Source organism: Epinephelus moara, chromosome 20, assembly GCF_006386435.1.
Source record: "Epinephelus moara isolate mb chromosome 20, YSFRI_EMoa_1.0, whole genome shotgun sequence".
Taxonomy (NCBI): Eukaryota; Metazoa; Chordata; class Actinopteri; order Perciformes; family Serranidae; genus Epinephelus; species Epinephelus moara.
In genome coordinates this window covers 30,846,589-30,861,643 of record NC_065525.1, presented here as the reverse complement: position 1 = coordinate 30,861,643, position 15,055 = coordinate 30,846,589, and the positions used below count along the sequence as shown (strand labels likewise).

Genomic DNA, 15,055 nt, shown 5'->3' with positions numbered 1-15,055 from the left:
TATTCTGTAGCTGCTCTCTTGGTACGTTATCAGCCCAGGTGTCAGCAGCGAGACGTGGGTTTCACAGGCCTCTGGAAAGCCACATTGAGCAGGGGGTCAACAGCTTATTGGAAAGTTACTGCAGAGGTGCCACTGAGGTCATTCACTTGTATCAGGGCCAAGGACTGGTGGCTCCATAGTATGCTTTAGCTTATTCCCCACTGCAGCAATGTGGTGAACTACAGGGCTGGAAATTCACTACAGCTGTGCTAATGAGAATGACACGATTTATACATGTGGACAGCAGTCACACACACACACACACACACACACACACACACACACTCATCTGTACACAAACAGGCACACACACACTCTCATCTCTGTCAGGTCAGGGGTCAGAACGACTCACTGGGGCTCTGCGCTGACAGCCAATTGCTGCGCGGAGCCATCAGCAACTCCTGTGAGGTGAGGATTAAGTCCGGAGGGATTTAGGGATCAGACTGTGGTACAGATAGCTGAAGTAACAATAAATTGTTGTCACCAGAAGCGGACTTCAGACCACCAGAGAGTGCCAGCTCTTAGAAATATTGAAAAACTGGGGAGAAACTAGTTGCCTGTATGCAGGGGTGTAGTCTCATTTCAACATTTGGGGTTTGGGGGTCGTCCACAAGACAATTTGGAGCATGAAACACTAATTTAAACGCAACAATTTGTGCCTTTTTGGCAGTTATTTATGGCATAAATGTCTTAAACTTCATCAAAATCAAAGTCCTCTGCTACTGTCATGGTTTAATTGGGGTGCGGGGCAACAAATGCACCGTCTAAATATTGAGCGTGACATGTCCCCCCCTGAAATCTACAGCTATGCCAATATGAAAAGAACAGATACTGTAAGATGAGGAGTTATGGCTTAATTATACACCCGCAGACAACCCTACAATTCATACAGAAGAAAAGTTATTAAAAGTTTGACAGAGTATTTTTTCTGCTTTGGTGACTAATGATGCTGCCACACACTTGAGTGAAATTCCCGGCATGGCTGAGGCTTTGGCCGGCCGGCTGTGAAGGCCACAGCGTGTCCACCTGGATATACACTGAATGTTTCGGTTTGAGCGTGTGCCTCAGGGTCAAGCTCAAATCTCAGGGCTCCTGGTGATTACAGGAGGCCAAAGGTCACCACGACAGATATCACCTTTAAAGTTTGTCCGGGGAAAAATGTGTCTCGGACTTAATATGCGAGTGTGTGTCTGGCAGCGTTGTCCCAGCTGTGCAGACACACAGCAGGTCAGACTGTTTTGACAGAAACAGGGCGTGATAATAGAAGCCCTGGCATTTTGTTTCCTAGTACCCTCTCCCCACATTCGGCTCTAGTGGGTCAATGCAGCCCTCTTAAGATAATGTCTCAGCCTCATTACAGTGACCCAGAGACACTAAAAAAATCCCCACAGGCTTAGTCACACATGTGTCACAGTGTGTAACTAGATACCGTTTGATGGATGTCTCTTTGAGCACACAGTTGCCCTTAAATCCGGACACGGCAGGATCAAAAACACACTGTGCCACAGCGTGCCACCTGCCTGTGCCAGTCACACGGTGTCACATCAAACATTACCCTCTGATAGGAGGCACTCATCTGTGAAAAGATAAATAGTCTCAGTAAAAGAGTCTCGTGATAAACAACTGGCATCAAAGTCCCTGCATTATTAAAGCCTTACTGAATTAAGCTGAGTGTATCGCACAAGATTAGTCGATGAAACATTAAAGTGAAGCGCTCCTCTGAGGTTTTTTGGCTTAAATGGCTGAATTTCTAAATTAAGGTGGATTTGAAATGGCTTATTTGACAAACTTTTCCTCAGAGGACTTGCGGAAATGAGCTGCGTGCTCGCTGTCAATGAAATCTAATCTCCACCTATGTGATTTATCACACTCTGGTGCTACAAGTTTTGGACGTAATTGAAATCCAAGTGGTGTTTATGCAGAGAGGGATCCACTTCCACATATCCTCAGCTGTCACTGTCTTCAGAGTGCCATTGTGACTGGATGACAGATTGTCAGGGGTCCTCAGCCAGACAGCTGTCTGAGAGAAAGGGGCTCGGGGGGGAAAGCAGCGAGGAGCATTAGATTCTTGTCTCCTCAGCAGTCAATCATCATTGTTTATATTTCTGGTCAACTCTGCACAACACTGCAGAAATACTGTTCTGATATGATGCACTTATGTATAGATCTTAATTTCTCATGGTTCAGCTTTGGGGTGCTTTAATCAGTGATAACAATACACACTATGTAAACCAATTTACTAGTAGATTGCACAAATCTTCCCAGAAGGGCCCATAAACACTTAGCAATGAAAATAGAGCTGGAGGATGCAGTTAACTAGTAAACCACCAAATACTGTCAGACATGGTGCATTTGTAAACTTTCTGCAAGTTATAAATCCTCATGAAAACTTTTGTCTCTGCCGTCCAACTGCAGATAGCAAAGCCATTGTTGATGGGAATCTAAAGCTGATCCTGGGTCTTATCTGGACTCTCATCCTGCACTACTCTATCTCCATGCCCATGTGGGATGACGAGGATGACGAGGAGACAAAGAAGCTGACCCCCAAACAGCGGCTGTTGGGCTGGATTCAGAACAAGGTGCCCCAGCTGCCCATCAACAACTTCAACCGTGACTGGCGAGATGGCAAAGCGCTGGGAGCTCTGGTCGACAACTGTGCCCCTGGTAAGAAGTGTGTAGCGGCGGCAGACGAGCCTGCAGGCAGGGTGGAGTAAGTGCTGAGTCAGATTACGTGCTGCGCCTGTTAAAAGGCTTCTTGTATATCACGGTTTTCCTCGGTTGCTATGGAGGTTCGGGTCAGGCATGTGTCAGTCAGTGTGTCTGAAACAGTATCACCTTCTCAAGAGATTTTGTCTCCTTTGCTCCTCATCTAGAAATGACGGCTGTATATCTGTCACACATTTCTGCAGCACACACACACACACACACACACACACACACACACACATCGAGATTCAGATGTCAACCAGTGTAATCTGTCTCTGGGGGGCAGGTAGTGTCAGGGGGTTGAAGAGGGGCTGCTGATGGCCGGGGGACGTCCCTGCCAGCTGTCCCACAATGACTGAAGCTTTCACTCTCACTGTTTCGGGCCCTGAGGCCCAAGCCTGGCTTTAGCGTTTATAGCCCCGCTGCTACACAACACCCCCAAATTTGGGCACCATTCCTCCTCTTCTGTCAAGGGGGATGCTTGGCTCCGCATCAAAATGCAGAGTTATCTGTCACAGGGAGGTGCCTGAGCCACAGATCCAGGGACCACAAGGCCACAGTTTGAGTCACTGCCAGTTCAGGCTTTCACTTCCAACACTGAACATTAGAGAGTCCTCTTCTAACTGTGTTTCACAGAGCGAAAGGTGGAGGAGTAGCAAGAGGAGTGTAGAGCGCCATGTTTACACGAGCCATTGATCTGCGGAGACACATCTTTCAAACACTGTGCTGCAGCGCTGACCATACAAGGTTCTGTTGTTTCATCAGCTAATACCAAACAGCAGGGTTACTGACGAAACTCGCTCTGTTCTGAAACACAGAAGCTCTGCTTTTAATTCACAGACGAATCTGCAAAACAAGTTAATTGGCCAGAACAGGAACAAACCAGTGTTAATCTCTATCTGACAGCCAGTTAGCTGCAATCTCTGTTAGTATATCCAGTATTTTCTTATAAAACTAAAGCATACATCTGCCTCTGTTGGTGTTACACTGATGTTGCATTATAAACTACATGTCTGTGGTTTTACTCCAGAGCTGACATTGCTTTGAAGAGCTCTGATTTCCCATAGTAACATGGTGGTCCCACCCTGGTGCCTCCCCACTGACAGCTCGACTAAGTTTTTTTTCTGTGCTGTCAAAGCACTCTCCTCCCTGATGCAGATGCATTTAAACTCAACCCCGTTAATACTGTGAGCTATATTAATTGGATAATAGTATTCTATGGTGTGCCTGTATGGGCCTTTGAGTTAGTGTCCACTCCATCACCAACACTAATCCAATTTAGGCATTAGCAGCACCGAGGACGCTTTAGCTTTAGCCACATGAAAAGTGCCAGAGCGTCTGGAGCGTTTGAACATTCAAAAGAGACCTAATTGTCACACACAGTGGACCCACAGGAGCAGAACAGGGGTAAGGTCATGCGATGTTGTAGTTGGAGGTGTTAGACAGATAGTACTGACAGCCCAAGAGGCTTTGTTATTGCAACAGCAGCGTAACACTGACTGCATTCGTCTGTGCAGACGTGCCTAATCGTCCTGTTTACATTCTGCTAGGTTTGTGTCCTGACTGGGCAGAGTGGGACCCAAACCAGCCCGTGCAGAATGCCAAAGAAGCCATGCAACAGGCTGACGACTGGCTGGGTGTGCCTCAGGTAAGATGCATGACAGAAGTCAGTCACAAAGTGTTTTTTGTTTGCTTTGGCTCAGCTCAGGTGGGAAGGGTTGATCTCACAGGGCAGTACAACAGGATAAGAATATGGTTGGCGAAATACTTTATACTCAGTGGATAGACCAGCACCAATCTTCTCCAAGCTGTGCTCAAAACAAGCACCGACACACATTTGCAAATGAAAAACATGCCTCACCACATGCACACACACTTGTGAGGCAACACAACTGAAAGTAAAAGCAGTACTGCATGTGATTCGGAGCCCAGTGTTTTTTTCCAGGGAGATCATGCTGGAGGCTGTCATGAAATATTTATTACCCATCTCACTTCTAATATTTCCATTTACTTTGTTGTAGCTCTCAGTTAGTGAGTTTGTAGGAGTTTTATTTAGTAGATTCGTGAATTTGGGGAGGTGTGAGATTTCTGAACACCTTACGAGCCGGCCCCTGAAACAGAGGTGTAAATATGCCTGTGCTCATCAGAATAACAATGTGAACGGAGCCAGAGTGCAATGTTTCCAGTCCCCGTTTGTGAGACCCTGAGTCTTCGTATTGTAATGTGCTCTATGCAGGTTGTTTGCTTGTTTGTAGAAAGGCACGGGGTTAGCTGTTCTCCATGAGGCTTAGCATTGGTGAGATAGCCGGGGGGTGTATGTCATGGCTCCGCAGGCCTGGGGGGCTGCAGTACAGTGTGGTGGTGTTAAGGAGATGTGGGAAAGGTCTGGCTCAGGATAAATCCCCCCGGCTGGCTTATTGAGGGCAACAATCCTTAACCCTGTCCTGGGGTTAAATATAACCAGCATGGAGCATGGCTTTGTGCCACGGCGTGATAGACAGGCAAACAAGTGCTGGAGGGGAGAGAGGAGTCAGGGAGGAGGGAATAAATAAGTTTAATCCTTGTTAAATCCCATTGCACTATTCTTAATAAGGGAAAGTTGTAAAATAGAGTCAACCATACCCGTCTTACAAATGATGACACTGCCAGTTTAAACACAAATTAGGATATTGTCTATTTTTATGGTCGTGGTTGTTGCAGGATGTTGCATAAAAACTCTTGGTTGTCTGTCCGTGCTGTAGGTGATCGCTCCTGAGGAGATCGTGGACCCAGATGTGGATGAGCATTCAGTGATGACCTACCTGTCCCAATTCCCCAAAGCAAAGCTGAAGCCCGGAGCTCCTCTCAGGCCCAAACAGCTTTTCCCAAACAAGGCCAAAGCCTACGGACCTGGTGGGTAGCCCAGCAGTCGCCACGAGCGCCTGCACAGTTCACCACAGTTCATATGTGCAGTATGAATGTATAATTGATTTAGTGAGCCTCCTCAGTCCTGCATAACAAAGCGGTGATGTTAGACAGCAGAACCACACAGATACCTCAGGAACAGAACAAACATCCTAGTCTGAGGAAACTTTTTTTTTTTTAGTTTGACATTTTTTTCCTTTATTTGGTATCACTTACCAGCAGCGGTGCACACACTCATCTCCCCACAGAGTTATCCATCTTCTCAGCTTTTTACAATGCAATCATAGCACACAAAAATAGATCATTGGGTGTTTTCTATTTTAGATAAAAAATAATGAGAACATTAATGAAAATTGAATAAACAAATTTAGGCCAAAGAAGGGCATTTGGGGGAAATATAGCTCCCCTTTTCCTCCAAATTTCCTCAAATTTAGTATTCTGAAGCCTTATGGAGAAGGTAATTCTTTCAATTAAAACCATTTCATAAATGATATCATACCAATTAGATTGGGAGTCTGGTTTAAGCCATTTCTTTGTAATTGCTTTTCTAGCAGCACCACTCCGGATTCTAAGTAAATATTAGGTTTTACTCTCAGGAAACTTTTTAATACTTTGTTGTTGGTGTTTAGCTGTGTGGCAAAATACATCACCAAACCCTGTGTCTCTGTACATTACAGGCATCGAGCCTCATGGCAACAAGGTTCTGCACCCTGCTGTGTTCACTGTGGAAACCCTGGAAGCCGGCAGCGGTGAGGTCCTGGTCTATGTGGAGGATCCTGAGGGACACAAGGAGGAGGTGAGTGATATGCGGATCTTAGCACGCAGCCTGCTTGCCAACTCAGATAATCCTGCTAAGTTATGATAAGTGCAGCTGATCTTTGATCTAACCCTCTCTGTCTTTGTCGTCTTATTTCTCCAGGCTAAGGTTAAACCCAACAAGGACAAGAACAGAACCTACACTGTCACCTATATTCCTAAAGTTGAGGGTGTTCACAAGGTAAGGCCAAGCTGCATTTTGTCCCATGTACATGTGGTCCATTTTAGGGGTGGAAATCTTCAGGCACGTCACGATTTGATTATGATTCAAAGGGCTATGATGTGATCAGAAAATGATTATTGAGAACATGGCATATTTGTTATGACCCACAATTAAAATAAACAGTTGAATTCACTTCCATTGTCTTTTATAAGCACAATAGTAGTAACAAAAGGAGATGTGTCAACTAGAGGGTCACATTTTACAACATGACACAGTGGCGCATGTTTTATTCACATTACAGCTTCTTAAGTCGGGTTCACTCTGTGCTCAAATGGCAGCTGAGCGAGCTTGGTATCTGTCGGAACCTCGGTTAACCTTCCCCTTTCCTGTTATACTTAGATATGCTATGTGGCATTATAAATTACATGGCTCGCCTGTGTAGTGACCTGGCAAGCCTTTTCCACATGAGGCCCAATGACATGAGACATGAGGGATGTCAAAGACGCAAATGTCTGGTTCATTCAGCTAGCAAGCTAGCTTAGCGTCACTATTAAACATCACACGTACCAGACTTACACCCGAGCACAGCCACAAAGTGCGGCGTGCTGCAATAATCACAGAAATTATTTGTAACGGAGGTCAACATGTCACAGGAATCACAGGACTCTGTTTACTGATTGGCTGTAGGTACTTTCTGGCCGCATTTTACTGCTAAAAGTGAAACTGTTCCCATCTTTTATTTGCACTTCACCAAAGAATCAAACGGTATTAGCTTGGAGCGTCCACCACAGCTTTCCACAGACATTGCACAGCAGCTCGCCCTCCACATGCATGATGTGTTCATGTAACTACTAGGAAGCTTCATTGCTCTGTCAAAACACTGATTGTTGTCAAAGCGACAAAGAGGGTTAGAAACTCTAATACATACCTGGCTAAACGGAACTGGCCACGCTAGGTTTCTTTTTGTCAAGCTTGTCCGATATAGCAACAGTAACTAAGGGGGGTGGGAGTTTGGATTGATCAGCCAAAAGAAATGTTGAGACTTGGGTTTTTAAATTTCAGGTTATTGACTTTTCTGCATAGAGACATAATCTTTTGAGAGACGATTGCGATGCATTTAAGACTCGACTTTTCCCCCACCTCTTCTCCATATATCACACAGCACAGCCACTCTGTTTAAAGTGTCTTAACTTTGTCTTTTTTCTTCTTACTGTAGGTTAAAGTGCTGTTTGCTGGTCAGGACATTGACAAGAGCCCCTACACAGTGAACGTAGCAAAGGACATGGGCGACCCCAGCAAAGTCCACGCCAGGGGACCTGGTCTTGATGCTACTGGCAACATAGCTAACAAACCCACCTACTTTGACATCTACACAGCTGGTTAGTATGAATAATTCAACCACTTTACATACTGACATGTACACATGCAGACAGCTGGAGTGTGATCTGATAAAAGGCTTGCAGTATTTTTAAATGAGACTAAAGCTACAGCGTCTACTATGATCTGTGATAACTGATCATTTTCCTGTCACACTCAGGTGCTGGCAATGGCGACGTCAGTGTGGTAATCGTCGATCCTCAGGGCAAAAAGGACACAGTGGAGCTCATCCTGGAGAATAAGGGCGACAGTGTTTTCCGTTGCACCTATCGTCCCATGCAAGAAGGGCCTCACACCATCCACGTATTGTTCGCAGGCCAGGAGATCCCCAAGAGTCCTTTCACTGTCAACATTGCAGAGGGTGAGCCATCTGTCTGTGTTGTAAATTACTGTCAGACAAATCAGATTTCTTATCATGCTGTTAGTGTCAGGGTGATCTATCCATCACAGTCTATCAGTCATCTTTATTTTCCCTTGGAACAGCCACCCAGTGTAGGCCATAACCCTTCCTATCTGTCATTTCTAGCTCCACCCGTTGCTCCTCCCAAGGGGCCTCCACTGCAGATAGTCCCTCAGTCAGTGCGTACCCCTCCTGGAGCGAAGGGGGTACCCCCCATAAAACCTGGCCGCCGAAGTTAGTATGGTTTGCTGGGAGGAGCCTGTGCCCATTGCTCAGCCAAATCCCCCCCCAAACATTTCCCTAAGCCGCGTCTTGCAGATGCTACTCTGTGCTTTCTGAGATTAGGGTGCCACGGATCAGTGCCGTGCTTGGGCACCCGCTCCGCCTTCTTGCGGCCTGCAGCTTGATGGTTTCGTTATGTTCAAAGAGAGATGAGATGCAATGTTGTGCAAATAGTTTACAGATTGTCCCACTTTGCATTTCTGCCTACTTTGTTCTTCTCTGTTAAATATCTTTGCTTGTGCTGTTGACATGTTTGTTTTTACCACATCTAAATTTGCATCAGCCAGCATTCGGTTTAAGCCTGCAGTCAACATTTCGGAGTGACTGACTGAAATGTTGTCAGATGCTCCCCCGATGCTCTCAAATGTGTCAATATCCCATTCAGCATTCTGCACTTTGTGTTATATGTGCTGCAAAAAAAGCATCATTCTCATTTGCAGGTTCTGTCAGTCAAGCTTTAAGGGATCCCACTTGAATCGGATATTTGAATGTCTTTGCTACTAACACTGCTGTCAACTGCTGGCTACTCTTGGTTGCCATTTGCTTTGCTAAATATTTCTTTCTCTTGCTCACACTTGTTGTTATTCCTTTCAGCAATGAACCCAAATGCCTGCAGAGCTACAGGCAGAGGCCTTCAGCCTAAAGGCGTGAGAGTAAAGGAGGTTGCAGACTTCAAAGTTTTCACCAAGGGAGCTGGCAGTGGATCGCTGAGCGTCTCAGTCAAAGGACCAAGTGAGTCAGACAGCTCTCTCTTCTCTGCATCACTCCTCACTCCTCCTACATTTTTAGCATTATTCACTTTGTTTGGGTTTGTGTCTGAAGGGTAGCATTCACACATGCATATGATAAACAAAATGCATAAAAATGCCTCCTCGTTTCCATATTGAAGAATCCTTATTGAATGTGGTTTTCATCCTCAGCTGGTGCAGAGGAGAAAGTGAAAGTACGAGATGCAGGAGACGGTGTGTATGAATGTGAATATTACCCCCTTAAGCCTGGCAAATACACAGTCAGCATCACCTGGGGAGGCCAGCCCATCCCACGCAGGTAGGGTCCTATTGCTGCCTGTGGCTATTCATCAAGAATGCACATTCACATTTACACTTGGTAATATTGTGTTATTCTGTGTGCTGCAGCCCTTTCGAAGTGGAGGTGGGTGCAGAGGCAGGTTTTCAGAAGGTGAGGGCCTGGGGTCCTGGACTGAAGACTGGCATGGTGGGAAAATCTGCTGACTTTGTTGTAGAGGCCATCGGCACTGAAGTTGGAACTCTAGGTGGGTCAGGTGCAACTTTTATGAGCTCTCCCACAAGAAAAGTGGATTTCTAAAAACTGTACAGTAAATAGGGCATGCTGATAGAGAGATTGCTGCGTTCACAAAAGATTTTTGATAAATAATCATCGGTAATGAGGATATAATGACTATAGGTAAGGTCGGAAAATTACACTTTACTGTAATTCAGCCTTTAAAACAAGGAATAGACAACACTTACAATTACGCATGTCAACTGTTAACCGTTAACTGGTTAACCACTGAGAATGTTAGTTACGCATGGGTTGTTTTTGCTACTCTTCAGTTTACTGCACTGTCTGCCACCCGGGTTTGGTGGGAGCCAGCTAGCGGCGCTGTTCATTCGGCGATTACCGCTAGTAATGCTGTTCTAACCTGGCACTGTTGCTGTGGAAACATAGGGCCCACCCTCCAGTCCCCCCTAAGGTCACCCCAATGAGTAATCAGCTCAATTTTGAGGTGCAACACCCCCCCCCCCCTTTAGCTGTTAGCTTTGTTAGCAACATTAGCTGTGTCAGCATGGCTGTTAGCTCTCTTAGCACCTTTAGCAGTGTCAGCATGGCTAGTGGTGCTAGTATAGTTAACAGTGCTAAAGGGGTTTTGCGGCTCAAAATGAAGCTGCTCATTCTACGGGGCTACCTGGGGGGTTCCTTGAGTGGCACCGCTAGCTAGCTCCCACCCGGCTTGGGTGGTGCACAGGACAGAGCAGCTCAGGCTAACGTTAGCTAACGAGTGGAGACTGGGGGGTGGGCAGTAGCTATTATGCATGTTAACGGGGCTAGCTAGCTGTCAGCAAAGCCAACAGAAAGTAAAATAAGACATCAGAGAAACAATAAAATTTTCCCACCTCTAAATGGTTACTGCTCACTGCGTCAATGGAGCGCCAGACTAAAAGGAAATGTTTTATGTTTTTTCCTTAAAAATTAACCATTTAGTTACCGGTTAATGAACCGAACTGACACCCCTATAACGATGTCCAAAATCTAAGATGATATCTAGTCTCATATTACGATATCAGTTTGATATTGACACATTGCCCAGACCTAATTCTGAATGTGAAATCTGAATGTTTTAATTTTTGGATGTTAAGGCTTCTCCATCGAAGGCCCATCACAGGCTAAAATTGAGTGTGATGATAAGGGTGATGGCTCCTGTGATGTGCGCTATTGGCCCACTGAGCCCGGTGACTATGCTGTCCATGTCATTTGTGATGACGAGGACATCAAGGACAGTCCCTTCATGGCCCACATCCTTCCTGCAGTCAATGACTGCTTCCCTGAGAAGGTAATTTCCACTCAGTGAATCATGTAGCGAATGTATAAGTATAAAGTAGGTTGCTGTGGTGACGTGATCATATTCTAAACAAGATATAAATGTTGCAGGTGAAAGCATACGGTCCAGGCCTGCAGCCAACTGGCGTCATTGTGAACAAACCAACTGAATTTACCATCGATGCCCGCATGGCCGGGAAGGGTCACCTCAAGATTTACGCACAGGTACAGAAAGCACCAGCTCCTGAAACCTTTATTGTTTATTCATAGGAACACATCATCTATATTGGATGTGGCTGTACAGACCAGAGCTGACATGCTTTTGTATTCACTCAGGACGCTGAAGGCTGCACCATCAACATCAAGATCACTGACAAGGGAGACGGCACATTTCTGTGTGTGTACACCCCTGTCAAGTCCATTAAACACACCATCATTATCTCCTGGGGGGACGTCAACGTGCCCAACAGCCCCTTCAGGGTAAGACACATGATGATGTCCACACACACACACACACACACACACACACACACACACACACACACACACACACACACATAACTACGCTGCACTTTAAATTCAGTTAATTTAATATAATGATACTCCACCAAAGTAAGAGGAGTGCAGAAGTTGTACTTGAAGCAACTGATTTTGCCTCAAGTACACTGTGAATTCATTAGGTGCTGGTTGGAGAGGGATGTCATCCAGACAAAGTCAAGGTCTATGGGCCTGGAGTGGAAAAGACGGGGCTTAAGGCTAACGAGCCAACATACTTCACAGTGGACTGCAGCGAGGCCGGTCAAGGTGAGCATGTACGAGGAGATGGCGTGAGTGGTTACAAAAACACAACTGAGTTTGGCTGACTCTTAATGAAATTAGTACCACATTATGTGGATGTTGAAAAATGTAAAGAACAGAGTATCTGTGCAGTTTAGCTGACAAAGTTGAGGAAAGTTATTTGAGATTTACTTAAAATGAAGCTCAAGGCAGCGGAGCGCCTGCCTCTATTTATTCACATCATCTGCTTTTGAATGACCCCCTTGAACCGTGCTCATTGCTATGCACCATTAGGGGACATCAGCATTGGAATCAAGTGTGCCCCGGGGGTGGTTGGCCCTGCCGAGGCAGACATCGACTTTGACATCATCAAGAATGACAATGACACCTTCACTGTCAAGTACACTCCCCCCGCTGCAGGCCGATACACCATCATGGTGCTGTTTGCTGACCAGGTGAGAATACAGTTTCCAGTGCACGAGGGACTTGTGTAGAATCTTTTTTTTTTTTTAAATTTTATTTAATCTGGAGTAATTTCTTATGATTATTTTATGATTGCCATTGTCAGGAAATTCCCATCAGTCCATTTAAAGTCAAGGTGGATCCTTCCCATGATGCTGGTAAGGTGAGAGCAGAGGGCCCCGGACTCAACAAAACAGGTGAGAACTAGAAATACCAAGCACGACACTACAACACGTAAATGTCATAGAAATGATTTGATTTGATCAGGACTGGTATCACTGACAAAGCACGTGTGTGTTTCAGGAGTGGAGGTGGGCACTCCAACCCACTTCACCATCTACACAAAGGGAGCCGGCAAGGCCAAGCCTGAGGTACATTTCACAGCATCAGGCCCAGGAGAGGCGGTTCGTGACTTTGAGATCATCGATAACCACGATTACTCCTACACTGTCAAGTACACGGCTCTTCAACAGGTACAGTAACTCTCTGTTTGAACAGGTTGCACAGATTATTCACAATAATAACTCAAATCAATCAATATTCATCGCTCCTCTTGTGCCTTTTTTAGGGTAACATGGCAATTTCAGTCACACACGGAGGAGATCCCATTCCCAAGAGCCCCTTCCACATCACAGTGGCACCCCCTCTGGATATTGGGAAGGTGAAAGTGGAGGGATTAGACACCAGTAAGTTACAAACACTAAATATTGTACTCTTGCATTCAGTGTGTAAAAGTAGTTAGTTGCAACAGTTTAAGTGTTTGGTGTTGTTTCTTGCAGAAGTGGAGGTTGGAAAGGATCAGGAGTTCACAGTCAACACAAAGGGCGCCGGTGGGCAAGGCAATGTGGGTGTTAAGATGACCTCCCCCTCTGGCCGGCCAATCCCATGCAAGCTGGAATCAGACAAAGCCAAAGGCACTCACGGTGTGAAGTATATTCCCCCAGAGGAGGGGCAGTACAAGGTTGATGTCAGCTATGATGGCAACCCGGTGATGGGAAGCCCCTTTGGGGTTGAAGCAGTGATGCCTGCTGATCCTTCAAAGGTAAAAGTTCATTAAAGCTGCATGTGGCTCTGCACTTTCTTCATACTTGAAGCTCGTGAAACATAACATACAAATATTTGATGTGTGGTATACCACATCTCAAATAGTAACCTGAGTCTTGCATCACAGGTGAGAGCCTATGGCCCAGGCCTGAAGGGAGGCATTGTGGGTAAACCAGCTCCATTCACTATTGACACAAAGGGAGCTGGTGCAGGCGGGCTGGGCCTGACTGTGGAGGGTCCCTGCGAGGCAAAGATCGAGTGCCAGGACAATGGTGATGGCACATGCTCAGTGTTTTACCTGCCCACCGAGGCCGGGGAGTATGCCATCAACATTCTGTTTGCCGAGAAGCACATTCCCGGCTCTCCCTTCAAGGCTGCTGTGCGCCCAGCCCTGGACCCCAGCAAGGTGACGGCTTTCGGGCCGGGCCTGGAGAAGGCCAAGGCGGGCGAACCGGCGACCTTCACTGTGGACTGCACCCGTGCAGGCGACGCTGAGCTCACCATTGAGATTGTGTCAGAGACCGGGGTGAAGGCTGAAGTGCACATCCAGAAAACAGCAGAGGGGACCTTCTCCGTTACATACATCCCATCCTTCCACGGCTCACACACCATCACGATCAAATATGGCGGCCAGATGATTCCCCAGTTTCCCAAGGTCCTGCAGGTTGAGCCCTCTGTGGACACCAGCGGCGTGCATGTCTATGGACCAGGAGTGGAGCCCAGAGGTAACAAGACCAGGAACTTAAACTTAAAATAAGTCTATTAATTGAACTCTTAAGTTATTTATCAAGCAAATTGGCCAGCATGTGCAGGTTGTTTATCATTACAACTCCAGTTTTGCTTTTGGTAATTATAATAGACAGATTCATTAATAATGAAGATATTGCATTTTTAATTGCAGCCTGAGTGTGTATGTTTTAACTAGTTGAGAAACAGTTCATTCATTCATCATAATGATTTATAAGTCTTAAAGTGGCTGAGGCCACCTGGTCTTGGTTTTCTTTAACAACAAATCACCGGAAGGGTTTTTCTGTTTCTAGGGGTCCTCAGAGAAGTCACAACCCACTTCATCGTTGATGCTCGCGCCCTCAACAAGGTTGGAGGAAATCATGTGAAGGTTCACATTATCAGCCCCTCCGGCACCAACACAGACTCCTACATCACTGACAAGGGAGACGGCACCTACAGAGTGGAGTACACTGCATTCGAGGATGGTAGGAGCAAAAATATGGCTTCATTCCATTTAACAGTGTTAATTCACACAATTAAAGGATTATAAGGTGGCGAGATCTGTGTCAGATTTTAACATTAGGAAACCTAACCCACTGCTAAGAGGTAGAGGAGTTTACATCAGGCAGGCTGTCTGAAAGAGAGCATGCAGACAGACAGAGAAATCACTAACAGGTGCTTGTGCTGGGCGCCATTTGGGAATAAAGCAGGAGAGTGGGAAAAAGAGAACGAGAAAGAGAGGGGTATAAATACAGAATGATGCAGTGGAGCAATGATGTGAGGGGCAAAGAGCAGGG

General features: G+C 46.0%; 1 protein-coding gene across 1 annotated transcript in view; it reads left to right on the top strand.

The window, feature by feature from the left end:
* LOC126408154 (filamin-C-like) overlaps positions 1 to 15,055 on the top strand; it is a 31,258-nt gene that overhangs the window by 1,076 nt on the left and 15,127 nt on the right. Inside the window, exons 2-22 of the mRNA XM_050073550.1 lie at positions 2,455 to 2,703; positions 4,296 to 4,393; positions 5,487 to 5,637; positions 6,327 to 6,445; positions 6,569 to 6,646; positions 7,845 to 8,007; positions 8,166 to 8,366; positions 9,282 to 9,419; positions 9,608 to 9,734; positions 9,824 to 9,960; positions 11,066 to 11,259; positions 11,358 to 11,471; positions 11,583 to 11,726; positions 11,927 to 12,050; positions 12,318 to 12,478; positions 12,592 to 12,682; positions 12,789 to 12,958; positions 13,054 to 13,171; positions 13,265 to 13,527; positions 13,657 to 14,254; positions 14,570 to 14,743. Coding sequence (XP_049929507.1) covers positions 2,455 to 2,703; positions 4,296 to 4,393; positions 5,487 to 5,637; positions 6,327 to 6,445; positions 6,569 to 6,646; positions 7,845 to 8,007; positions 8,166 to 8,366; positions 9,282 to 9,419; positions 9,608 to 9,734; positions 9,824 to 9,960; positions 11,066 to 11,259; positions 11,358 to 11,471; positions 11,583 to 11,726; positions 11,927 to 12,050; positions 12,318 to 12,478; positions 12,592 to 12,682; positions 12,789 to 12,958; positions 13,054 to 13,171; positions 13,265 to 13,527; positions 13,657 to 14,254; positions 14,570 to 14,743 — 3,612 coding nt within the window. The remainder of the gene's footprint in view (positions 1 to 2,454; positions 2,704 to 4,295; positions 4,394 to 5,486; positions 5,638 to 6,326; positions 6,446 to 6,568; positions 6,647 to 7,844; positions 8,008 to 8,165; positions 8,367 to 9,281; positions 9,420 to 9,607; positions 9,735 to 9,823; positions 9,961 to 11,065; positions 11,260 to 11,357; positions 11,472 to 11,582; positions 11,727 to 11,926; positions 12,051 to 12,317; positions 12,479 to 12,591; positions 12,683 to 12,788; positions 12,959 to 13,053; positions 13,172 to 13,264; positions 13,528 to 13,656; positions 14,255 to 14,569; positions 14,744 to 15,055) is intronic.